Source organism: Elaeis guineensis, chromosome 2 (genome assembly GCF_000442705.2).
Source record: "Elaeis guineensis isolate ETL-2024a chromosome 2, EG11, whole genome shotgun sequence".
NCBI lineage: Eukaryota > Viridiplantae > Streptophyta > Magnoliopsida > Arecales > Arecaceae > Elaeis > Elaeis guineensis.
This window is the reverse complement of record NC_025994.2, coordinates 74,297,099-74,324,472: the sequence shown is the minus strand read 5'-3', so window position 1 is coordinate 74,324,472 and position 27,374 is coordinate 74,297,099. Positions and strand designations below refer to the sequence as shown.

The window sequence follows — 27,374 nt, the reverse complement described above, 5'->3', positions numbered from 1 at the left end:
GAAGCTATGGGTTTACGTCGTTCAGCATAAAAGAGACAAGTACTGGGAAACTGAGCTCCTCATTATCTTCTGTCATATTTATGTGGGAACAAGATTCTACCAGCACAGTGCAAGTGGTTCTTAAAGCACTACTCAAACATCAATCCACAAGAAGATGTTAGATACTACACACACACACACACACCCAAAAAAAAAAAAAAAGTTAAAGCAGCATCCACTGCAAGGAAACCTTTATCAACATTATCAGTACTCAGGCGGGGACCTAACATGAAAAAATAACATTAATAACGTCATGGCATCTCCACTCAGTTTGATGTCTGTGCACGAGCCTATCATGCAGCACGGTGAAATGGGCTTTTCTCGGGACACCTACAGGGCCACACAAATCATTTATCAGAGTTTTGTTAACTTCAATACAAAAGTAGGCAACCATAGTTTGAAGTGCTCCAGATGCCCCACCGTAACTCCTATATTACTAATTGATCCAACTGCACATATATCAGAGAAATAACAGGATAAGTGAAACAAGCATATGCATTCCTAAGCATCAGATGGTCCCCAAGGGAAGGCAAAAAAAATAAAAAGGGGAAAAAAAATTCAAATGGATGGTCATAAGAAGTGAACTTATGGTCGGATGATCTTAGTATATGTGCCCAGGACAGCGGCAGAGAAACAATACACTCTTACATTACTTTAAAGATTTTTTTCTATTTTCTCGCACATTGATTGGTGGAGAACACCATTTCATGTAACAAACTTCCACCCACTTCTCGTGATGAAGACTTCTAGATATAGTGACAGCGGTTGGTAAAATAGCTTTCTCAACATAGAAGAAAGGCCAACGACGTGAAGCTTGATGGAATCATTGCTCCATCGTCAACCCTGTATTATGGTTCAAAGAAGAGAACCATGTAAAGTGGATTGACCCGATGAGGAAAAAGATAGTAGGAATCTAAAGATTGATATGGGCAAGAATGAAGATGAGAGGAGCACCGCGCCTGGAATGACAAGCACCACAATGTGGGCCACATAGAAAAGAGATAAACAGCCACAGGTATCCACTGACATTTCCTTTCCATCCCGTTCCTCTTCTCCCTTGACATTTATTCCAACTCCTACCATGTTCTTATTAAATGAGATCAGCAACATCGCACAAAACCCCAATGAATTCTAGCCCTTCTCTTCTAATTACTCTTTTCTGAGACAGCTTCAGTGCTTTTTCCTTCACAGAGACTGCAAGTTTCCAAATGGAACAGGAAAAAGTAAGAGCACAATCAGCAAACCCTAGATCAAAGCCACATACCAGCAACAACGACGAGGAAGTTGGTGACAACTCCGGAACATGGTTGAACCTGACTCTGGGTAGGAGCGTCTCTTCAGCAGCCACAAACTCAGATTCCCAGTCTAAACATGCTCCTCTCAAGGTGTTTTCATGCAACTTCTGCATGAGGAAGTTTTTCAGCTCACAAGCATTAGGGGGTCATCAGAATGCTCACAAAAGAGAGAGAGGTGCTGCTAGAAGGTTCCGTCACTCCCAACGAATGATGATGGATTTGCCCCTCAACACTGCTATCCTACACTCCTGGCGAGTCCAGCCTCACTCAACAGTGGCCAGGTTTGACAATGTCAGCATGAGTTGGCCACCCTATGCACTGGAGGAAGCAACAAATTTGCGGCGGGCTGGAAGCTATCAAATAAATCTGCAGCCACCCAAGCAACCATCGGAGCTAAAAAAGCTTGATTTGAGTCTCCGGCTTTGATCTATCTATGAATTCGGTACAATTGCATGCTGCCTATCAACTGTTCAGCTCATATTTTTGAATAAATCAGTTGAAGAAACTAGCTACATTAAGCTTCAATCTGCCATTGAATGCTTAATTGCTTCTAAACACCAAGATTAGTTGTCACGAACACAACAAAAAATAAGTAGAGCTTTAGAGGATTCATGCAGAAAAATCTAGCATAGCTGACTACACGACCATTAGGCTTTTTCTCAGACACTAATGGAAAATGGTTTTGAGAAAATGTATCCATCATTTTGTAGTTCACTTTTAACCGCAATGCACTTTCTCCAGTTTGCTTTGATTGAAAGGTTATGTCATAGTTATATAAATATAATAATTGCTATAGTGATCATGCAGGGGGAGGTTAAATTATGAAAATTATATTTACTCTAATTTCCTTAACACAAAACAGATGAGTGATAGACGATAAATTGAAGGGACAACTAATGGATTGCCAAAATTGACAGAAGTAACAACAGTCTAAAAGATTCATTGATTTCGTATGATTTGCTCAAATATCCACATATTTAAACAGGCAGCAAAGGAATAATTATAATACATTAGCAGTCATCATGTTGCTAATAAGCTGTGTGGTTATGTTTCTGAACAACTCGTGATCTGAATATGGTCCATAATCAGCAATTGTAATCTCCATGATTGGAAGAACAGATGCTAAATTGCATAGCAGCACAATAACTGGACAATGTTTGTCCTGGTTAACCAGTGAAGAGAAATGGAGATCCCTCTATTGTCAGTTGTCATTTTGATCAACACTATTATGATAATGTATCTTTAGAGAGGAGTCATGTTTCACATGGCGATGGTGCAAATGGGTTTTTCATATAATCAGTTCGACCAATATAGCAGCTGGCTATTTTTGGTATATTTCTCAGTCTAATTTATTGCAAAGGCAACCAAATGTGTAAAACTAATGCCTGCTAGTGGCTAAGTTGAACAACATGCAAATGTTCACCTTTCCTTGGCTGGCTCGATTTGTCCGTTCTTCTTTCCAGTGAATACCTTATTTTCTTAGACACTAACAGTAGACAGTTGTCTACTTCTAGGACAGATCTTTCTAATCAAAATAAAATGCTCCAAAATAAAAGTAGAATATTCGCACTCACCAATTCCAGTCCAAGAAAAATTGTAACCTTCAGTCTGCACTCAAGTCAACGTAAAGAATCAAGATAACTGCAGCAAAACTCTTGAGGAGTAAGAGTTTACTGATCTTAAAAGTTGGCTGACTATCTAGGAGAATCCACCATTGCAATGTGAGCCTAGCTCGGAAGTCCTACAGTCACTAAACAAGTGTTTTTCTAGAATATTCCTTCGATAAGACACCTTAATTGCCATGCTAATCAAAATTTACTAACCCATTATTTATCAAAATATCCAGAGCATTCAAATAAGGCAATTGCATATGTTTCCATTTGTAGAATAGTGAAAGTATACTACAGCCACAGAGTTGCAGACTGTTTAGCATCTATTTGTTTAGCAGTTCACCTTTTTCCAAGAGCCAACTAAATATTCTTCATTTAATAAGAAAAGCAACATTAACTCAGAGGGAAAGGCATGCTTAGGAAAGGAACTATAACCAGTCTCTTCAAAATGTCATCAACAAAGATCATTATTTCATGTACATTGCCTTTAACTACCTGCATGGGACATACTAATTACTCTGGATAGGAACTTACTTTTATATCATATAAAATAATATTCACACAAAAATACCCCAAACATCATCTTTTTTAATTGTGTGAAATGTCAATTTATATGGATCAGGATTTTTTTTCTTGAGATAGTATATGGATCAAGAATTTTGCAAATGGTAAATCAGACATCTTTGAGCACTTCCACCACTAGTGCTGGCAACATGTCTGATCTTACATGTCCAAACCCAAGTTTAAATGAGTTTCCTAGAATCCAAATCCTGTATGGTGCGAAATAGATCTGCATCCAGGCTATCTTACAAACATACCAAATTTGCTTTCCTGGTTTTTGGTCCCCCAGGGTAACAGAAGCATACAAAGCTCATATTGGTCAAGCCAACAAGATGAAGTTGGGCAAAAGGATGGGATTGGGCATGCTGTATTAAGATGATATAAAGAGCTCACAAATTGGTGGCCTGAGGTTCAGGTGCATAGAGGCAGGCAAAGCCCTCATAACCCCTGGGATGCATACGTTGGAAAGAGAGGGCACCAACTCAATGTTAGTAGAGACTAGAGAGGGATAAATTTTCCAGTGATTGCCTGCCAGTGTTGCATGAACATGAATATGAGATTCGGATTCGGACATATATCTGAGAGTTTGTCTAGGCATGATGGGGAAAAGAGAGATTCAGGGCTATGCAGGATAACATATAAATTTAACTACTTTATAAATTTATACCTTTAAATATTATCTGTTTAAAGTTAAAGTATTCAACAAGAAATGTTAAAGATATTGTTTATTAAGATCTTTCAATATACATGTTTCTCACCCAAAACTTACCAATTAACTTAAGGATATTAGCAAAATAATATTTTATATAGTTGTTTCAATACCTACATCCTTAGCAAATCTCCATGAAAACACCTACTCAACGAATATCAAATTAGAGAATCAAAGCCCTTGATGAAAGAGTTCCAACTCATTAAATGTTGGAAGAGTTCAGCTCCCTAAAAGTGGCTACCAAAGAGCTTCATAAACATCCAAGTATTTGATACGTATCAGACTTGGTTGGCAAAATTCTTTCATCTTCAATCACTGAAGAATGAAAATCAATCATGGGGGTGTTTGATGTTGAAATTTCTGTTTCAATGATAAAAATATGACCAACTCAGATAGTTTAAAGAGGAGATTGAAGCATTTATTAAACGATCGAATATGTCTACTACTCGTTATACAATATATATATATACATATATATATATATATATATATATATATATGTGTGTGTGTGTGTGTGTGTGTGTATATATATGTATATATCTGTATATATATATATATGTATATATGTGTATATGTATATATGTGTATATAATATATGTATATATATATATGTATGTATGTATATGTATGTATATATATGTATGTATGTATATGTATGTATGTATGTATATGTATATATCAGCCAAACAATCTGGTCCTTGAGTTACTGTCATGCAGAAAACCCAGAACAATAATCTTTTCCAACTCCAAATTGAGATGTGAACCTAATAAAATAGTTCTAATAGATATCATTTCAAGTATGATACATCATACCATTCAGTACTGATATGTATGTGAGTGTGTCAAACCGTACCGACGGCCAACTGGTGCAGTTCGGATGTTTGATTCGGAACGCCGGAAAAAATAAAGTGAGGAAGAAGGAAAGAAAGAAAGAGAGAAAGGAGGAGAGGAAAGGAGATGGAAAGACTAATAGTGGCCCGTCGAGGCCTCTGGAGCTCCACGGTCCTCCGTGAGATATTATAGAGAGAGATAGAGGGGAGAGGGAGAGGAGAGGAAGGTGGTGAGGAGGCTGCTGAAGGACCAATGGATGACCGCCATAGCCGCTGGATGGTGGAAATCCATCCATGGCTGCCGCAAGTTCAAAACAAGGGAGGATCCCCTGTTCATCGTATTTTTTTAAAAAAATACGATTCATAGTGAAGCCAGCAATGGATTTGCTGACTTTCCCTCCCCCCTCTCTCTCTAATCTATCTCGCGGACTACGGAGACCTCGATGGCCCTCTGCTGGCCACAGCTGATGTCTCTATTAGCCTCCCTCTTCCTCCCTCCCCCCTCTCTCTTCCTTCCTCTCCGGTTCTCCTCATTTTCGTGTCACAGTTTAGGCCCAGTACGATCCGGTATGAGGGCGTACCGACTTATATCATTGGGCGGCCGGCATAGGATCCGGTTCCAAGTTGGGAACCTTGGTACAAACCATACCATACCATATCGATATCAAACTAATAATGGCATGGAGGGCATACCAAGTGTGGGTACACTAAATTGACTCCCCACACCAGGCATACACTGAACATTGCACCAGGATGGTACCTATACAGATCCTAATATCGAGACGATGAAACTTGATTTCAAGAGATTCTAAGGTAAATATATGAGGTGAACTTGAATCAGGTTCTTGAGTTATTTACTTTCATTGTCATCCAGCCAATTTCAAGCTTGATCAATGTGTTCATCCATGTCTATGGAGATGAGAAAGTATTAGAAGGAATGCACATACCAACCATCATCCACTGACGAGGCAACAAACTAATATGTGAACAAGAACTATAGTGTGGATAAAAGTCATCGGCACCATTTTGAAAAATAGTCTGTGATCCAATACACATATGCAGCCCCAATATCACCTTGCATAGGCACAGGTGGTCCAGATTTACAACTAGAATGCAAACTAGTTGTCTAAGTACCTAGGTGGCTGCAATTGTGAGACAAGAAATATATGAACCGAGAAAAGATATGCATATCAATAGGAAAATGCAAGTTAGGCATTATGTCATACCCCACTTCCTCCCTTTACCCCCTCTCTCGTATTATACCTCCTTCCTTTCCGTTTTTCTCAATCTCCTTTTGCTCCCCCCTCATCATCTCCTCTTACTGTCCATGTTGTCTCCTCCACCTTCTCCTTGCCACCTCTTTCTCTACCTCCCCTCCTCATCTTCCTCTTCCAAGTGCCCACCTAAGTGCCTGCATGTTGCCCAAGCATCATGCAATGCCCATCCACTCGCATACTACTAGTGCATTTTAGCATCTTGGTCATAATGTGCAATAATGCTTGAACACAAATTAAAGAACAATACAAAGCCCATGGATGACACTTCCTTTGAGATTTCACTTCAGCTTCTCCTGGTTTAAATGGGAACAAAGCTGTGTCTACACCTCACTCAACATGTGGTGGCATCCAAAAAGTTTTTCATTACCATTAAGTTTGTGTCTCATGACCATGCCAAGCACACATACTGAGCACCACTTTGACGTCATTCTTTTACTAGGGTATTAGTGTAAGTCCAATTTATATATTGCAGCCTGAAAAATTCTTCTCACATGATTCTGCCTCATCTCCAAACTAATTATGATCCAATGCAAGTTTAAGGCCAAGATGGTAGTGTTAGAATATAAACTACTATATCATTTATGAATATACAGATAATTCATTGTATTCCATGAAATAATCTATCTCAGTCCACAGGAATAAATTACAACTTACTTCTTGGCCTCCTTAATTACAAAAATACCCAAGGAAATTTGAACGTTGAGCACCATAATGTGAAATTGCCCCTCCAATCAGCATATCAATAGGCTTGAAATAAGAGCCATGGCAAGGAAGACAAGACAGTGAGGGTAATAATGCTAGCGGTTGTATTAGAGAAAATGAAAGACAATCTTATTGAGCAGTCTGAAGCAAGGGAAGGAATACAGACACATACGTATGAATGTATGCATGGATGGATGTATGCATACAGACCATAGAGACAAAAAATACTAAAATTCATGCTGATATATGGTTAAAACAAACCAAACTCAACAAGACAGTAGTGTTAATAAGATACTAATGATTGTTCAGCAAAAGCTCGAAAGGAAGCTTTATAAGAGTAAGTGTTGTCCGTAGGTTAGCCAATTTAGCAAGAGAAATATTTCCAGCAATGCTAACACAGATGGGAAGCAAGTGTCCCAACATAATAGGGAACCCTAAGAAGAGAAAATAGTGAAGCCAAGGTCCTACTCTAAGTGATATTGGACTTGGAAGTGCTTCTTGACTTAAATAAGCATAACTAGTATCATCCTTTCCAATATTTGTTGTGTTAGAAAACTGTCATAACAAGCTCTGAAAACAAAGAGCATGCTGTTTACAGATAGGATTTGCAGAATTAGGAATGCACTGTTGTAGCAGGACATTTACAAAGTCAACACAAGTAAGATTTGTGATGAATAAGATATAACAAACAAGAGCACATAGTGACACCCAAACATGAATGTATTAAGGTTGTAAAAGGTTAAAAAAAAAAAAGAGGAGATATTTACATCATGAAGAGTTGACTAGTTTTAGCAAGTTATAGCATGCATATGCAGTCAATGCAGATACAAATACTAGATAATGAAATTTTCATTCAATCATTCATCTGCGACAGAAATTAGGAACAGTGATGCAGAGAACACTCAGATGTTGCGGAAGTATAGATATAAGTAGTATATGCAGAAAAGCCATCAAAATCTATGAATGGTCTCATCAACTTCCTTCTGTGATAGACCTGCCCAAAACATAAGCGAAATGATAGTGTAGTGGCCATCATTTGACTATTCATGGAAAAAAAGGGGAAAATGCTATCCAAGAAGGGAATAAAAATATTCATGCCAGAGTTGGAAATATAGAAAAGAGAAAGCATGATGAAAAGACCAAAAATATCGATCATAAGGATATCACTTCCCCCAAAACATGTCAAGGAGCAGTATCAACATTACCATTTGTAAATGCAAACATGGTAAACAAGTCAGCATGGGGTTTTCAGGTTTCATATGATGAGAGCTCCAAAATATAAAATCTATCTTAAAAAGGCAAGCATGGTGGAGGCACTATAAACTTAGGCTCATAACCAAAAATATGTCATCATGTGGTATAAACAGGGCATGACTTATTGGAGAAAGGAGGGAAAACAACTGCGATGGTAGAAAAATATTGCAAAAATTGCTCCTGCCAAGCTTGGTACAATATTCAATGGCACACCCTGAGGCTCCTAATAAAGGTCCATGAGCAAAAGAGGGTTGGAGTGTCACAAGGACAGACTTGACAAACTAAAGGGGGCATGCCAGGACTTTCATCCAACGAGCAAAAGATCAATGACAGACCATCCATAAACTTCGATCCAAAAAGCATCACAAGCTAGACTAAGAAATTTAGATCTCAAAAAGCTAGACTAGTGGTTCAGTTGTCACCACTAGTCCATAATCAGAACATTAAACTCCTAAATGATATGATCTGCTTGATGTGTGATCTACAACTCAATTAGTTTGTGGTATATGTAAGGCTTGACTGGCCATAGAAGGAATTCAGAATACCTGGAAACTTTCAGCCTTTGAGTCTTATGTGCAATGACAGGGAGCCTCTGACTGATAAGATTTGGATCTCCATATGATGCGGAATCAGAAGGAAAACCTTTCTGCGTAATTCAGAAGACAAGTCAAAACAATTAATCATGTAAACATAATTTACAATTTAAAATTGATAAGGGTAAAGAAAAGCGGAGAAGAAATCCAAAGACAGAGAAAGGCATGCAACAGAATTATGCCATTGAAACAAAAAAACATAAACAGCATGAATAAATGGGTTTAAATACCAGTACCAGTTCTGTCCTAGAACCCCCGATCAATTCTTTTTCTCAACCCAATCAGGGTTATCCTAGTCTAGCAAATCAAGAGCCTTCTTCCCATGTTCCTGGTATATCTATCCAGCCTAAGTCAGGCTACCCTTCACAACCCAATGTAGGACCCTATGACCAACCCCTAGACCAAAGAGTCTCCTTGTACTGGTACAATCCAGACGAGCCGAGACAATAGGTATCAACAAGAATAAAAAGCAACTTGTGTGGTTGATATGGACTGTCACTATGCAAGCAGTATGGACCAGTACGGTCAGTATAGATCGGTTCAAGAGAGAACTGATGTCCCATGCCCATACTGGTACCATTCTGTTGCAATGCCATGCTACTAGTGATGCTGTACCAAACCAGCAGTATTTAAATCTTTGGCATGAATTAAAAACTTAAAATTGAGCCACATAATGCAGTGATCAAACATATGACCTAGTGAGCAAATAGGAGGTTTCATGACATGATGAAACTAGAGAATACAAGATAATCTAGTCAATAAAGTGTAATCACATGTGCAGCAACAGAAAATGTACAGAAAAGTAACAGTCATTGTTTTGAATATTCATGAATACCAGCTCAACCACTTGTTAAATTGAGAAAATATGTATGATTGTATGTGACGGTTCATCAAAAGTGCATCTACATACAGCTGACAAACTCTGGATTGTTGCTTCTCTCCAGCAGCTCTCACGAAGAATGACAGGTATGGCTTTATGGTCACTTACAAATGCACAATAAACTCGAGTATCCCTCAATCTCATTAGTACTCCATCAACTCTGAGCTGAAATAAGAACATGCTCAGTGGATAGAAAGAGCAACTAAGTGAAAATTCTTGCAATATCATGTCTCTACCATAAGAAAAACTACAGACAAAATTAACATAAAAATGGAATACATTAGATCATCATGATAATTTAATATTTATACAAGTATAATTTTGTAATATTATTTCTTGTTACAATGAAATTTCTCCTCACTACGCCACATTTCATAGTCTACATGACAGAACTTCGCAGATATTTGATAGAAAAATTTATTGTATGGGCCTGTACATAGTGAAGCAAGCTAGATGCACTTACCCAGAACCGAAGTAGAAGAAACCAGCAACTTGGCATCACCCTCTACAAGATTAAGACACAAGGTGAAATCAACCGTAAACTCTAAAGTTTTTAACAACATAAAAGCAACTGTAATCTAATGATTCATAAGCACAGAGTTTACCACTTTGACAGTTAAGAGTGATACTCCATTGTCAGCCAACTCATCTTCATATAGAACGACCTATAACTATATACTTGTTAAAAATAGGACCAAATCAACACGAAAGAAAAAGCACATGCAACTTTTTCTATATTGAAGTTAGCAACCTCATCATAGAAGAGAATTGGTTCTTTTGAGGACAGTGCAGCCAGATCAATTCGTTCATCACAGTCCTCCCAGCACAGGCTACAGCACCCATCTTCTGAAATTGCCTTTGTTCCAGGATATTCATGTAAAATAGCACCAATGTGGTTCAGTCACATATATGTACTAAAACTAAATGAGTCAAGTTGCTTTAAGCATATGAGATGATTATTGTTTCATCAAACAATATTTGCACTCTTTGGAGCGATGAATCTCTTCTGTACCATTTGTGGAGCAACATCTAGTGTATCCACTGTTATGATACAAGAAAAAGATTGAGGGTTGGAACTAAAAAGTCATGGCTGTTTGAGAGGCAGCATCCTGAAAAATCATTAGATATAACTACAAGCGAGCACCAAGCATTTCATCCTTTTCTACAATAAATAGTATTTAGGAGTAAATCGAGATCTATCCATGGAAAATACTGTTGTTTAAAAGTATCAAAGTTTTGACAATTGTGAGTTGCTTGATATACACATGTTCTTGTCATGGCAGTATTCCTTGACACTTAATTGTTGTAAGTTGTAACTCTCAAACAAGATCCTACATGAGCTGTATCACATGTTCTGAACAAATCAAGCCACTCACATACTTTGAGTTCTCAAAACTTTGTCACTTTATTTAGCAATATTATTAACGGGCAACATGCCTACATGTAAGAAACAAATGACCTTGCCATAAAATACCAGACTACCAGTTATAGGTTGCTAAAACATTTAGGGCCATACAATGAAAAGATTTAGGGTGTTTAATAAAAAAAGTTTTAACCTTCAAATTTAGGTCAAGCACTTTTAGGGTAAGATTTAACTCAAATAAAGTGTACTCCAAATTCTCAAACCTCTGTTAAGGATATATTCTGCCAATAGCTATAAGAGAAGGGCAACAACTCTACATTCTCACTAAGAGCAATACTAGCAAAACAACAAAAGTCTACTATATTGGAAGGCAAGGTTCGCCAGACCATACACCGGCCATGAATACGATATGGTATTAACCAGCCATAGGTACCATATCGATCCAACACATACCAAGATAGGGAGAGGGAGAGGAAATGGGGAGAAGAGGAACAAGAGGGCCCATGGAGAAAGGGAAATGGAGGAGGGAGCGAGAGAGCAAGGGGGGGGGGGGGTTGATGGGAAACGAAGGCAATGATCGCTGCTATAGAGGGGGGTGGGCAATCGAGGACGGATGAAGAGAGGGAGGGAGGGAGAGAGATAGAGAAAGAGAAAGAGAGAGAATGAGGGTCGAAGGGGTCAAAGGTGACGATCGCTGCCAGAGATGGGTGAGAGAGAGAGAGAGAGAAAGAGAAGTGGGCTAGGGCACGATTGGGACAACCCACCCACAACACCAGTGGGGTGGGGGGGCGAACCGACCAACATTGCCAAATCGTCCTGACTTGGGACCAGTTCAATTTGGTATGGACAATGTAATTTCTATGATCCATGTTGGAAGGTATTATAATTTGCTAGTTAGTGGGTCAAAGCAATCCTTCAGTAGCCAGTCCAAAAACCAACCTTAGTCATCTGGCCATCAATCCTAACCAACTTAAGAAAAGAGGGTTATCTGGTATCTCAGGCCAAGCATCCTGCCTTCCCATTTATTGCTTATTCCCCCTTCTTCCCCTCTTCTCTCTTCTTTCCACTCTCATGTTCTCTTACATCGTCTGTCATGCACTGAAATAGAGACACATACAGGTGTGTTTCTATAAAACTTAGCAGCCCATCAGTCTTCTTATTACCTTGCAAATGGACCCTTGCTTATTCTTACATTGATCTCTTTGCAAGAATGTATTATATGATTGGATTTCTACTAGATGCACCGTCACATCAAATTTGTCATCTCTTTTAGAAAATAACAAGAACAAAGGCACAAAACCCTTCAAAAAGACCTAGAACCCTTTTTGTTTGGAGAGGATACCTAGAACCATTTGATGGTTCTTCATCCTACAAAGTAGCATTTTCTAAACAGATATTTCCAGTTCTTTCATACCAAATAAAGAAGATCCTACCTTCCCTAACTCCACAAATCTGACATGGCATTCCTCGATCATGTTTCGCATTGCTCTTCTCTGTCAAAACTAATTTAGATAAATCCACTTAAGACTGTCCCTAAGCAAGGCCATGTTGCTCCCTGAATAGTGCTGGCACCTTCTATAAAATGAAAAAAAAAAAACTAAAAAAAAAAACTCGGGCACTATCAAGCACATATCGATGTGTAGAACAAATATGGAAAGTGACATGCTTAACCTCCAATAACTTTAGAGAATCTAAAGATTTTATTGTGCTTCTAGCACAAAGAAGAGGCATGCAAATCTCACCTATATCCAGTTCAGTTTTATTTTACGGATCATGGTTCAAGCATTGTCAGTTCACTGGCTATTGGGCAGCAACATTGCCATGTCCTTATTGGAGGATGCTTCTCATGTCACCTAGCAGATGCCGCATAAGAAGAAATAAGGCACTCAAATATAGTGATGAAGGGGAATAGGTTCTTTTCTTAAAGTAAGTACAATGTGGTGTTTTTCTTTTATACCATGAAGTACCCAAACCACATTATGTTATGAGAGATTAGAATCCAAAACTGTTGTCAAGGATATGGATAGACCTAATGAATGTGGATCAAATTTAAACATTTTCACTATTTACCAACAATTCAATTTGCATCATCATCTAAATGTAGCAACTGATCTAAATTAGCTGTTGTATTGGTGAGTCATGACAAATAAATCAACCCATGGAGATTTACAAGAGTTCCAACTCCAGCTTCCTTAAGTATACTGCTTGAAGGGAGGAGAATAAGTGTACAGGCTGAAAAGGTCAACCACTCGAATAGAAGGGATCTCTTAAACACAAAGGCAAAGAACTTAGGGTAATCAACCTCTAGCAATCATTCAAAGAGCAGAAGTATTGATAATTTCTCTTGGACACAAACTGCAAAAGTTTAAAGCAGGGTTTGCTGTACCAGGCCGAACCGCCTGGTACGGGGCGTACCGAGCCAAACCGATCCCTTACCGATCCGGTTCGGGTCTGTTTTTCGGAAAACGACCCCGAACCGCACCGAACCACCGGTTCGGGCCCATACTGCTCGGAACCGAGCAGTATAGCTCGGTTCGTCGCCGGTTCGGGATGAACCGAACCGTACCACCCGGAAGACCATTTCACATGGGGAGGGGGGAAGATGGGGGCCTTTTCATGTGGTGGGGGGAGGAGGGAGAGAAATGGGCGTGGCCCACTTCACATGGGAGGGGGAAGGCCTGGTGCTTTAATAAGCACCAGGCCTTCGGTGTTCTTTGAGAGTTCTCAGAGAACAATCTTGGTCTCAACAGTTTCGTTGAGACATCCAAAAATTAGAAAAAGAAGGCAAAATTCCGTGAAATTAGAGTGATTTGAGAAGAGGCTGATCTTTGGCCGGAAATAAGATAATCTGTTATTTTGTTAGTAAATATTTTTATTTTTATTTTGTTGTTAGAAATAGAATAAAAATGAGGTAAAATAAAAATAGGAGAAAATCATGCCAAATCTTATGATTTTGGTATGATTTAATTATATGTGATAGATCTTTGGATCTGATGATCAGGGAGGAACTGGAGGACAGGAGACCACCGTTTATGAGACACAACCACAGGGTGGTATTCGATTCACCGATGAGTCTCAGTTTACACATGTCACACAGGATAGGGATCATGGTGGATGAGTTGGTAGAGACCGTGGGGAGCCGATTTCATATAGACGACGGGCTCCTAGAGGTCGTCCAGCATATAATGCAGCTGCGGACGATTTTGCACGTGGAGTAAGATCCATGGATGTATCTGCATCATCCTCGCATTATGGATCCTATTATCCGCAGCCACCTTATGATCCATATGCATATGGTGCATCCGAGGCATCGTCTTCTAATGGTTACTATCCTATGCAGTCTAGAGCATCTTACGGATCAGATTTTGCTACTGACATATTTGGATGGACTCCTCCACAGCCGTACCATCATTCCGAGGATACTTCTCAGAGCCAGAGTTATGGTGAGAGGTCTGAGATGTCTTACAATCCAGAGAGGATATCTTATGGATGAATTTCGAGAGTACGGTACAGCTTGACTAGAGGGTTGGACTGATGTCCCTCCATACTATATTAATGATCCAGACATCTACGAGCATCACAGACACTCGACAAGAAATTAAATGCAGAGTACATCTTGAGGTTCGTATATCAGTTATTGCGCTTTGTACTTAAATATTTAGATACATTTTAATGCATATTTTATATATTTTTTCTTTAGTTTTAAGATGACATACTTGAAATATAATGTAAATAAATATATGTTTGAAATTTTGGATCAAGAGTCTTTGTACCGCTACTAACTCCAAATTGAATCCAAATATGTCAATAATATGCAATATAATACCATTTTGAGATTGTATTTATCAATTATTAACTTCAACATCCAAAAAAATAAAAATAAAAATCGAAAAAAAAAATTGTGTACCGGTACCGAACTGGTACGCTTTGGTGTACCGTGTGTCGGTATGGTATGGTACCGATACCATACCATACGGCAGGCACGGCACGCCGTCCGGTACCGGTACAGGGAACCTTGGTTTAAAGTGATCAACTTTAAAAATAGAAGTGAAATATCTCAAACACCAAACAACCTCCATTTTTTACAGACAATATAAAGGGGGATCCTAACAAAACATATCATCTCCAGACCACTACAAATATGATCCTCAAAATCCCAATTTACATAAAGAGGACTCAGTACCCCTAAATAAAAAGGAAAAAGGAAAGGAAAGAATCTCACCCTCCTAATTCACTTAATGTTGAGAGCAAGCTACATTTCTCCAACTAGTCTGGTTCTTCCCATCAGACCCTAAGATCTTCCACCTCAAGAGATTATATCCTCCTCTAACTCCTCTCTGCAAAATCTTCTCCAATATCTTTTTTAAATTATTGCCACATTCACAGTGCTTCTGAACAAAGACAAGTAATTACTGAGGATGTATAAAATATAACAAATTCAATGACAAGCAACATTCCTCTCAAGCTGTTACCCTCTTGACCCCACAAGCCACCCATCTAGCAACCATTGGATTATAATCATTTTCTTCATTCTACCAATGCTGGAAAAATCCCAAGTATATCTAATACGAATCCTCTCTGTCCAAGAAATGAAATGCCTAGCACCAATCTCCTAGCAAAAAATTCTCAATCTTGGTACCCAAGATGATGTTATTATTTTTTACTTGAAGCCATGTGACCAATTCAAAATAACTTGAAACAATTTTACATTCAACAATTGAAGCAACATTAATTTTGCATGGCACACTTATAGAAATTATTTTCAGAAATGACATAAAAATACTACAGAGCACAAGCAATAATTCAGGAAAAAACATACATAAATACTATTAATAAAGATAGAAATTATTTTAGAATATAGTGCAAAAAAATTCAAACCTTTTCTGGATTTGGTTCTATTGCCTCACTGCCACAATATGGTGTTGTGAATGTATAGTCATAATCAAGTATCACTTGCTGAAAAGGTTTACTGCAACACAACAACAAAAAGTATGGCAGAGTAACAAAATGTTATCATCCAGCATTAAACTTATGTCCAAAGCACATTTAGTCAAAAATGCTGAGATTTTCTCCATATAAGAGAAACTTCTGATGAGTATTTATTAACATGAAAATTTAAGGACCTCCTAAATTTCCATTTTGCTGCTGCAGGAACTTCAACTGGTGGCAATGGTTCCCGTTTCCAACCCTTCAGAGCATCAAATGCATTGAAGTGCAACTTAAGACCGCTATCCTCATGTAAAAGATATAAAGAACTCTCCCCAAAAACCATCTCAGGCAAGTGTGATGTCCCAAGTTTTTCTTCCCACCTGCAGGAAATAAAAAAGAACAAAATTAAAGCAGCAGGCATACATCTGAAACAACTCAAATTTTTACATCTTGGTCATATAACATGGGAAGGGTCTTCAGCTTGAACATGATATGATAGGTTTTGTTATTTGTATAATTATTAAATATACAGAGTCTTTATTTCCTTAAATTTCAGATATTCCAACTTCGATTTTTTTTTCAAAAGTATAAGAAATAATTGATGATTTGATGCATGGAAAACATACCCATGTTCAAAGGACTCAAGGATCATATGCTCATAAGAGAAACTATGAGAGTTCTAACAAGAAAAGAATTGAACATTAGCAAGCTTTAGGAAAAGTTCTCTCTTGGTCCTGATGCATATGTAAAAAACACCCAAAGCATAGCAAAGAAAAGAAAAATCCAAGCGGTAAAGATCATTTGCTAGTTAATCTCTAGTCTAATGACAATAATACATACTCAATAACTCCCACATTACAAGTATAATTGTGCTCTATATTTCAGTCCAGCTAATTGTCAAAATATTATCATCTAAAAGCTACTTCCATCAATCCATCATCTACAACTAAAATACACACCAAACCATAGTTTTAGTTAGTACTGTGGATTGATCAGGATTAACCTCAAGTCTGGGCATCAACCTTGCAAGATCACATGTCATCATTCTATAAATACATTTGAGAGAAGAAGATTAAGTTTGAGAACATGGTGTAAAAAGAAAATTGTGGTGATATGGGTGAGAAAAAGAAAGAAGATAGATAGATAGATAGACAGACAGACAGAGAGAGAGAGAGAAAGAGAGAGAGAGAGAGAGCATACTTTTATTAAAGAAATTCTTCACAAGGGACTCGTAGTAATTCTCTCAACTCAAGCATTTGCTCTCTTTAAGACCACTGCCTCTGTAGCTGAAACCCATTGTTCTATTGGGTTCACAATGATGTCCAGGTCATGGGTTTACATAAGAATCAAACCTACTTCTATCCTCATCAAAACCTCATCCTCCAAATCATTTTCCCAGCCATATAAGATTTTGATATGAAAAATAAAAACTACCCACTAAATACATGCATGCTTCCCTTCCGAAGCAAGACATGTGAGCTTCGTATCAACTAAGACTTCTCCTTTTTCCTCTTAAATTCAGTTATGAATCCTGCTCAGACTGAAAACATGACTAGCATAGTGCCAACTACAAATCTCAAGGCTCTGACTCTAAGTTAAACACAAAGTTTTAGCTTGTGGACTCCAAATGATAAAATTTATCCAATTCTTGTGAAAATTCTAGTGAGGCTTTGCCCCCCCTTTAGCCCAATAAATTAACACATGCATGTGCATCTATCACACAATCATTCTTGGTATCACATAATAAAAGCACTCTTGTACCACATCATGCATACATCACACAATACCAGCACTTTTGGGAGCATAAGTTTCTTTCAAAACCATGGGGAGCTTGTGTATGTCCCCTTCTGATTTTGAAATTTAGTCATTAGTTGAATTAGTGAAATAGTTAATGGATCAAGAAGTTTAAAATATCGGAAATTGATTCCAAAATTATTTGTGCAATTAAACAAATATCCTTTAATGTTGTAAGCTAGCTTACTACATTTACTCTTTTCAATTCCTTTGGCACTTGCATATCCTTAAGGCCCTTGTTTGGATACACAAGGGAGAAGATAAAAGAAAAGAAAGGAAAAGAGAGAAAAGAAGAGAAAGGAAAGGAAAGGAAAGGAATTCTAAGCTCAAGATAATAGAAAAGCAAAGAAATGAACTTGGGATACGATAGAAACTAAGAGAAGAGAGGAGATTTTCTTTTCTCTCGAATCTCTTTGCTTTTAGAATGATAAAAAATGGGCAAGGTACACCCTACCATACTGAATTGAGCTATATGGGGCATATTGTGTTGGGAATAGTGTCCCAAAGCCAATCGTCAGTCTGTTGACGGTTGTGCTCCTTTTGTATTAATACATGAATTATAAATAAATAAAAGTTATTTTGGCATTTTTTTTCATCACAAATGTTTCATCTTCTAATGAACTCCTGTGTTGTGGTGAAGTCCTTAGGACTATTTAGACTCGACAAAGGAGGATTTGTCGCTTAGTCCTTAAACCTGTTCGCGACCAAATGATATGTTGTTACCAAGGACGACAACGTTTATCGAGCATAGGTCGTTGTGTGCCATATGGGTTGGTTGTCCTCATAACCAAAGAGTGTGGAGACACTGGTATGGCATACAGATGAGATGTAATGGTACATCTGCACTGAACGTGACTGACTCCGGAGCTATTTCTGCTATCAAGATTTGCTCCGATGGGATATGGATATAAATGTCCCTCCGACCTGAGACCGCCACGGTGACTTGCAAGCAACTCACTGCACTTAGGCACTGGACTACCTGAATTTCTAATTCAGTGACGGAAGGCTGCTAGGTGTAGTCAAGTACTTGACTTGTCGGTGAGTGTGTCAAGATGGGATTGACCACTCCAGTTTAGGAGCTGTGTACAGTCGTGTTTTAATTTAGCAAAACCTTGGCCAGGGTAGTCCTAGTGAGGAGTCACAGGACTAATTGAGTTGAGCACGATTCGGATGATCTCATCAGGGTTGACAGTTTAACCCTGAGTCGTCCTAAACACAGGGGTCAAAAGGGATGAATTATACGGTAACCATATTCACGTAGGTTCTGAATGTTGCGATTGCGACTATTCAACCTATCCGATTGTCGGATACCATTGCTAGATGGTCACTTCGATTAGTACAGGAATTGGTTCCTGTGCTACCGGCTTAGGTTCGAACCTGCGGGATCACACACATTAGAGGTTCCTTTCTGATCTGATGGCTGATTATGAGTCTATGTGTCTGGGACTCTATGATTGAGAATTAGGATTCTCTGATCATGAGTTCCACACATTTTGGGTACCGGGGTCAAAATTTTGAATTTCAAATTTTGAATTTGAAATTTAAACTCTTTGATCAGGGTTTCATATCGATGGTCTCTGATGCCTAATTGCCCATCGGATTTGGACTCAATATTTATGAGAGGTTTAATTAGTGATTTGATCGCTAATTAACTCAATTTGATTGAGTAATTATTTTTAGATCAAGTCCAATTGAATTGGATTCAGTTTGGATTGACCCGATTAGGTTAAGTGTTGATCTAATCGCTAAGGTGGTTTAGTCCCTGATTTGATCAGGGGTTAGGCTTAGTTAATTCCTGATTTGATTAGGATTTTATTGAGTCTAATTAAGCCTAATTGTATTGGGTTTAATCTGGTCTAATTGTGCTTAACCTATTTTAATTAGGTTGGCTCAATTTGAATTAAACCACCTTGTTTTAAATTCCCTGCGCCACCCAACTTCCTTGCGCCCATTTGAATTTGCGAGAAGAAATTTTCTCGTGAATTTTCTCCCACGCTAAGCTCTCTCACACCCACTTTTGTGCACCATATGGATGGATAAAGCTGATTAGTTAACCATTCAAATTCAAAGCGTGTTTGATTTGAATGGATAACTTATCTCTTTTGCCTTCAAGCTTATCCATCTTGTGCGCCACATAATTCACACGAGAAAGAGTTTCTCGTGAAACCTTTCCACGCACAAAGAGTCCACGCCCTTCTCTTCTCACGCCACAAGTGGATAGGGATGAGTTGGTTTTCATTTGAATTCAAATTTGATTTGAATTCAAATGTGTAACCACTTGTCTTTATCCTCTCACGCGGATAAGACACGTTTTGAACTGTTTTAAAAGAGATAGGGAGGTGGGGCGTGCGTAGAAAAATTCTGAGAAAGAGAGTGGGGCGTGAGGAAGTCTTATACGTGAGGTGAAGGTGTAAAACCTTCCGAGAGAAAAAGAAAGAAAAGAAAGAAAATTGGGCGCAGGGTTTTCAGTGTAATCCCTAGGGTTTCAGCCAGGGGTTCGGGAAGTGAGATTGGTGTGCCACGAGTGTTGTGAGTCTACCAAATTTCAGAGAGAGATCCATCAGCCTCTCAACCAACCGTGCAGACGATCCGGAGCGTCCGAGGAGTCGGCATACATCGATCGAAGGAGTTCGATCAACATCAGCCATCAAAAGGGTGAAATCACGAACTAGCATTCGTGAGGAACCAATCAGACGGGAGCTTCGTGTGGACGATCCGCAGAGGCCAGACACTAGTATGGCTGCGACGTGACGATCAGAGCTCCCTGACGGTGATCAGATTGCGGTGATCGACTACCGCAAAAGGTGATGTGTTCTGAACACAGTACAGTAAAAAGTTTACTGTTTCAAATTTGAATTTCAAATTTAAATGCATGCTGTTGTATCATATTTAATTATGTATTATTTATTAATGAGATTATTATATTGTATAAATATTTTTTTTTTATATTTTGCCTGACTGAATTTCGCTTCATATTGTACTAATTACTGATATACGGTAAGGGAGGGTGTACCAACACTTAGTATGCCAAACCGACCCCCGAACTGGGCGTACCAACACAATGACGAAGTGGCACCAGTACATGTCCCATTATTGAGACAACATACCTTGAAAATGGGGTATAAAGAAAAATTATCTCTCTATTTCTCCTTTCCTGATTTGCTATCCAAATGAGCAATTTTAATTTTTTTTCTTCTCCTCTCGCATTTCTAACCAAATAGAGAAATGGGTTTCTCTTCTCTTCTCTTTTAACCAGACAGGAGAATTGTATTCTTCTCTCCCCTTTTTCTTCTCTCTTCTCTCCAATTCTTTCAATCCAAATAAGGCCTAAATATCTACAACTAGATTCTTTAATTATACTATACAACTTTTTTTTGCATTCTTTCCATTCTTCAATAAGCATCTCTTCTAATTTAAGGGGTTTGATTTTTAAAAAAAATTACAAGAACACCCTCTCAACTTTAGCTCATTTTACTTACTCTCTGTGTTTTAAAAAGTGTCAAACTAGCATTTCTAGTTATTGATATATTCCAATATGATCCAACCGTCTATCTCTATTAAGGGAATGATATTACGTGATCATCACATGATATCATTATTTTATAAAATGACGAAAATGCCCTTATCTCCACTTCTCATTCCTCTCTCCGCTCCAATTGATCCCCTCCCCGTCGCCACTATCCCTCTTCTCTCTCATCCCTCACCATTTCTCCTCCATGGCGGCTTCCTCCATCTCCACCTTCTTCCTCCTCTCCGACTGATCCCCTCTTCCTCTATCACCAGTGTCCCTCTTTCTCCCTCCTCCCTCCTCTCTTTCCTCCTCATCCATTTCTCCTCCATGATGGCTTCCTCCATCTCCTCCCTTTCTCCTCGTCCATTTCTCCTTATTCTCCTTCTCCAAGCTGTCCATAAGCCATCCCTCTCCACGATGGCCCCCTCTATCTCTGCCCTTTTCGTTGGCAACCTATCCTCCCCCTCCCTTTCCTCCCCATTCTCCCCATGTTCTTCTCCTCCTTATCCTCCTCCTCCAACCCATTTCTTGCCAGCGGCCCCTCTCGCTCCTTCCTTTTTTCTCATCCAATGTTTCTCTGCATCCTCTTCCTCTTTAAACCCATCCACGAGCCCTACCCTCTATGACGTTCCCTCCACATCAGCCTCTTCTCATCGGCAACCTATCCTTCCCCTTCCCTTCCTCCTCATCCGTTTCTTCTCCTTCATGGCAACTTCCTCCACCTCCTCCCTTCTTTCTCATCCTTCTCCTACTCCTCTAAGCCACCGATAAGCCATCCCCCTCCATAATGGCCCCTTCCACCTTAGTCCGTTCTCCTTGCAATCCATCCTTCCCCATCCCCTTCCTCCCCATCCCTTTCCTCATCCCCCTTCTCCAACCCATTCCTCATGATGGCCCCTCTCCCCTCTTCTTCCTCATCCACTTCTCCTTCTCATCCTCTTCCTCCTCCAAGCCCATCCATGATAAGTGAGGGGCATTTTCATCCATTGAAAGAAAAAGCTAACACCATTTATTGCTAAGTGAACGGTTGACCTATTAAAACATATCGATAATTAGAAGGATCAATTTGATACTTTTTAAAAATAAAAAATGTAAGTAAAATTAAATTAAAGTTGGGGGTGTTCCTATAATTTTTTATAATTTTTAAGTATTCTTTCTAAAATCATCTCCAAGATTTTAAATCCCGTGGGATGGGACTGTCCGATTTTTTTATGGAACAGGATGCGTCACCATCCTCCCCCATCCCGACACTTGGAACAGAAATATCCCAAGACATTCCGATCGGGATACTGGGATGTTAGTGGGACAGTCCTGTCCCAACACATGGGATGGTATCCCATCCTAGTGTTCCACGGAGCGTCCCACTAGGATCTGAATCCCTGATCATCTCTCCTATGTCTACCTTATCAAAATGAAGCTATCAATTATCGATGATCTCTTTTTTTTGACTTACGATACTAGCATTTATCTTCTCTCTTAAATATTATTTCCATCACCCTGTAACTTCATTGGTTTTTACTCTATCATCCTAATTCTTTATGCATCAAAGACCTATTTGACACCCAACCATCCTATCCCTAGATCTGATATTCCAGGCAGGAATTGCTACAAAGACAAAAGGTGAGGATGAGAATAGATGAAGTAATCAATGTAGCCCATTGTCCCCCAATCACGAGTTTCTCATATAACAGAATCCATGTATACAAGTAACTTCTGCCAGTTCCTGAAAATCATTGGATTATGTTCATCCTTCCACCTTGCCTCTAAACACCTCCCCGTTCCCATGGGAGATATCAAGTGAATGAATTGGTTCGCAATCCAGACAGATCCCTAATCTCATCCAGGTTCTTATTTGCCCATTTTCCTTATCCACCCTTCTAATAAGCTCTCAGATTTTTTTCCCTTTCTTTTTTTTTTTGTATTTTTCTGAATACTAGCAAGTTGTTCCCAGCAACTCCACCCCGCCTACGGGAGCATGGAAGTTCTCGGCTTTTATTAAAAAAATAAAAACATCCATAGAGTTATTTATTTTTAGCAATTTCTCGAAGAACAACTTCTTATGGCGAAATTGTGAACACTTCATGACATTTTATCGATCACTTTGTGTGCATACAACTAAAAGTTTCAGCTCTGCCATTTCCCGTACGATCACTACAATACTCCTACATAAGGATTTGCCTAGAATTTCGACACCGTCTTTATACAAACCAAGAGTTTTTGGAGTAAAATTTCGAATTTGTTCGATATGAAGAAGAAATTTTAGAGAAAGGGATCGATGGGCAATCCGCAAGAGATGGGAGATAAAGAGTCGCATACTCTTGGAGGGCGAGGGAGTTAAGAATGGGCCGCCTGGAGGACTCGATGTGCCAGCCTCTGAGACGAACGCCGCTCGGCCCATCCGGAAGCGCTTCCGCCCCCGCCGCCTTGAGATCGCTCTCCGACGCGCCGCCCCACACCGCCATCACCCGCTACCGCACGAAGCGATCTACGAGGGCTCGTTAAAGACCCGAGAGTGATCCTCTCTACCAACCACCCTCCGTAGGTTTTTCGGCTTACGTTACAATATGAGCATCAAGAAGTGCCTTCGCGGTGCCGCCGCTTCTTGAAGCAGTCCTCGTTCCGGCTGGAAGAATCTGTATGATTTGCTGGAGGTACACGTTATTGTTTTATTTTTTCCAAAAAAGAAAAATAGTTAAGTGTTACTGTCATCACCGAAATTATACATTAAATAAATAAGTCAATATTAGATTAAAAATACAAAATTAAAATATAATATAAACTTGATAAAGATATATTGAACTATTAATATATAACAAATATTAGTGAACAAAAAAAAGTATAATAATAATAGAAGTATTAATTATTTTAGTAGTTCAAAATTAAATTTTGAAATGCAAATAAATGGTATAAAGAAAGAAGTCAGTTCATATTTTTATCATTTTAAAAAATTTGATATTATATAAGAAACTAAGATGTGATAATGTGATAATTATTAAAAACAACAAATACTAAGTTGATTAAAAAAAAAAAAAGCTTAATATGATATCTATCCTACTGTGTAATGCTAAATTCTATTATATACCTTTCTGTAGTATATGTATGGCCATCCGTGCTCTCATATCCTACTTTTTCCATCCTATATGCTTTCTAAGACCCAGCCTCTTTTTATTCCACATTTTGTCCACATATTTTTCCTTTCTACATGTGATTATTAACCACAAGATCCAATGGAATCCTTCTTCTAGCATTTCATTCACATAGATATTATTTTAAACAAGTTACTTGCTTCACCCATGCAACATTAGAAAGTGGAGGTAGGGAGCCTGCAACTTCCATAGGTAGACATATGTTTGCTTCTGTATTTCTACTTTTAAGATTTCAAAAAGTATATTGTTATAAAATAGAATAATATTTATAGCACCTATCTCTATGCTTGCTAAACATATTTGGTAATTTATTTCTCAAATTTTAAGAACTTTACAAGCATTATATACATGCATTGCACTTTTTTAAATAAAAAATATTAAATGAGTCGAATTACGATGATGAAGTTAAGAGGGTCGAAATCCTATGGATAATAACATATCAAGACTGAAACATTAGATATTCTATTTGGAAGCAGAGAAGTATGATCATTAATATAGGACTCAAAGTTATTAATATATATTGGTCATTATCAAGGAAGTTCAGTCATGACTTGATGGTCAAGGAGATTCAACCCATCCATCCCACCACGAGATAATTAGGGGGTCAAATAACAACATGAGAGAAGAAATCCAGCTCAACCTAGTACATCACAAAACATTTCTCAAACTTTTAATAGTCCATCATAGCATTCATATCAAAGTTTTAAGGGCGTAGTAGACTTCTTCTTCTTTTTTTTTTTTTTTTTATGATTTCTAATTAAAGGTAAGAGACCGTTGGACTTTTATTTATTTTCTAGGTCCTAATTGAGGAAGCTAAAATATAGTGTACAAATAATATATTTATATGAGTAATGTACTTCTTTTATATAAATATTTGAGTTTGCTAACTAAGGATGTCAAACAACAGCATGAGCGAAAGTCAATCAAACTTCTTCTTTTTTTACTTGGATCTTAGCTAGATTTTTTTTTTCAATTTTTAAATTCCTTATCAAGGAAGCCAAAAATTGAGGTAAGTGAAGAGGATTTGCTTAATCTAATTCATCGGATATTTTTTCTAACAAAAAAAGTAATAGATTCCAACAAATCAATTATACTATGAACATCATCGAGTTGCCAAGAATTGATGGCATATGTCTGGTAATACATTTTTTAGATTTCTAGAAGTCTCCTGTATTCTTTTCTTTCCTTTTCTTTAACTGTCTTCTTGCATTTTCTATTTAACAAAGCAAAAGAGATATCTCTCAATGAGATAAACAGCACTTGGAATTAAACTTCTAAATAGGGCCATAAGTTTTTCATATAGCTAATATATCTAAATAAGGATAAATATCAGCTTGGGTTGTTACATTTAAGAATATATTAAAATAACAGATGATGCGGGCTACTAATTTTTTCTGATTTTCTGATTTTTGGAAAGGAGATAGTTTTCTCTCGCTCATTCATTTAATATATACCTAGTACTATAGTATCATTACTTAATTAATGGAGAACACGAAAGTCTTGTACTCTCTCTCTATCTCTCCCCCTTTTTTGGCTCCATCACTAATTTATTTCTATCGACTAGAGGCATCAAGGCCATCTCAATGATGAATTCTCTGTGCGATGGTTATTTCACCAGCCACTATGGATGATCTTGCCTTTCTTCACTATCACAGTACAGGCCCTCTAAATTCTCCTCCCCCCTATTATTCATACAATCCCAACCTCCTCATCATCGCATACTTGCCTGTATCTTTGTCACCATTATTGCCATCTATCCTCTCCTTGACTTTCTCTCCGGTTCATCCTTCTCAATGGTAATTGCTCATTTCCTTGTGTCTTCCAATCTTGAGAAGGGGCTCTAATCAACTCCCTTCCATCATCATTGCTCCAAAAACCTCCTTATTTTCGCTAGACCAAATGCTGGGTATAGGACATAAATTCCAATGAATAACATGGAATGTAAGTCAACAATGGTCAAGCTGCTTCTTAATATGATTATGCAATTAGGGAGGATATAGGTGGTGGCAAAAACAACAAACGTGAATTTGGTTACAGAAGAAAAGAAATTTGTACAAAAAAACAAAAATGGCATGAGAGAGAGAGAGGAGACAAAAGTGGATAGTTGCCATCTCTCGATTCTTAATGATTGCCCAAGTGGCGAATATATTGAAAAATATATCCTAAAATCAATCATCTAGGTTGTAGATGATTGTGCTCCATATAAGTATATGAATTATAAAATGATAAATGTTATCTGGTAGATTCATCATAAGGAATACATCTTCCAAAATAGAACTCATATGTTATGATGAAGTCCTTAGAGCTACTTCCAAAATGATAAAGAGGATTTATCATGTAGTTCTTAAATCCTGCTGGCGACCAAATGATACAATTGTTACAAGGACGATAATTATATCGAGTGTAGGTCGTTGTATGCCATATTGGTTGGTTGTCCTCTTAACCAAAGCGTATAATGAACGAGTATGCATATGGATATTTGTAGGAGTATATTTTACTGAGCGTGACTACTTTCGGAGCACTCTACTATCAAAGATTGCTTTGATGGGATATGGATATATATATCCCTCTGACCTAAGACTGTCTTGGTGACTTGCAAGCAACTCACTGTGTTTTGATGTCGGACTATCCAAATTTTTAATTCGATGACGGAAGATTTCTGGATACAGTCAAGTATTTGTGAAGTCTGAGTGCGAGTCAAGATGAAATTGACCGCTCCAAATAAAATTGAAGATGATGCATCACTGTATTTCAATTCAGCAAAATTTTGGCCAAAGTAATCCTAGTGAGAAGTCATAGGATTTTAAAGGTTGAGACACAATATGGATCACTCTTCCTGGGTTGACAGTTTAACTCTTAGTCATCCTTGAGCATCAAGTGT

At 38.2% G+C, this 27,374-nt stretch overlaps 2 protein-coding genes across 12 annotated transcripts; one reads left to right on the top strand and one right to left on the bottom strand.

Moving 5' to 3' along the window:
- Nucleotides 1-40: 40 nt before the first annotated feature.
- On the bottom strand, nucleotides 41-23,986 carry LOC105033505 (TIP41-like protein). 11 transcript variants are annotated; one of them, XR_012138591.1, is made up of 10 exons: nucleotides 23,664-23,985; nucleotides 16,237-16,422; nucleotides 15,992-16,082; nucleotides 10,502-10,606; nucleotides 10,356-10,415; nucleotides 10,214-10,255; nucleotides 9,781-9,915; nucleotides 8,823-8,923; nucleotides 1,304-4,574; nucleotides 41-369 (listed from the first exon to the last, which is right to left on the bottom strand). XR_012138591.1 is itself a non-coding variant. In XM_010908341.4 (9 exons), exons 1-9 carry the CDS (start codon nucleotides 23,807-23,809, stop codon nucleotides 333-335), a joined length of 825 nt encoding a protein of 274 aa, XP_010906643.2. In that variant the 5' UTR covers nucleotides 23,810-23,985; the 3' UTR covers nucleotides 41-332. The 11 variants fall into 11 exon arrangements, 10 of the variants coding, with proteins under 10 accessions (XP_010906643.2, XP_010906640.2, XP_010906646.2 ...); XM_010908341.4 differs by lacking the exon at nucleotides 1,304-4,574 and having other exon boundaries at nucleotides 9,859-9,915; XM_010908338.4 differs by lacking the exon at nucleotides 1,304-4,574 and having other exon boundaries at nucleotides 23,664-23,984.
- Nucleotides 1,038-1,859, top strand: LOC105033503 (zinc finger protein 2). The gene is made up of 2 exons (XM_010908337.4): nucleotides 1,038-1,054; nucleotides 1,231-1,859. Exon 2 carries the CDS (start codon nucleotides 1,248-1,250, stop codon nucleotides 1,758-1,760), a length of 513 nt encoding a protein of 170 aa, XP_010906639.1. The 5' UTR covers nucleotides 1,038-1,054; nucleotides 1,231-1,247; the 3' UTR covers nucleotides 1,761-1,859.
- Nucleotides 23,987-27,374: the final 3,388 nt, after the last annotated feature.

What these genes read in the sequence shown, in the direction of transcription:
- LOC105033505 (XM_010908338.4), bottom strand. Translation starts at nt 23,809, where the DNA reads ATGGCGGTGTGGGGCGGCGCGTCGGAGAGCGATCTCAAGGCGGCGGGG. An exon ending in TAGAACCAAATCCAGAAAAG is followed by an intron (nt 10,607 to 15,991) that starts GTTTGAATTTTT and finishes CCTGGAACAAAG; the next exon opens with GCAATTTCAGAAGATGGGTG. An exon ending in TTCTTCTACTTCGGTTCTGG is followed by an intron (nt 9,916 to 10,213) that starts GTAAGTGCATCT and finishes TTCTTATTTCAG; the next exon opens with CTCAGAGTTGATGGAGTACT.
- LOC105033503 (XM_010908337.4), top strand. Translation starts at nt 1,248, where the DNA reads ATGGAACAGGAAAAAGTAAGAGCACAATCAGCAAACCCTAGATCAAAG.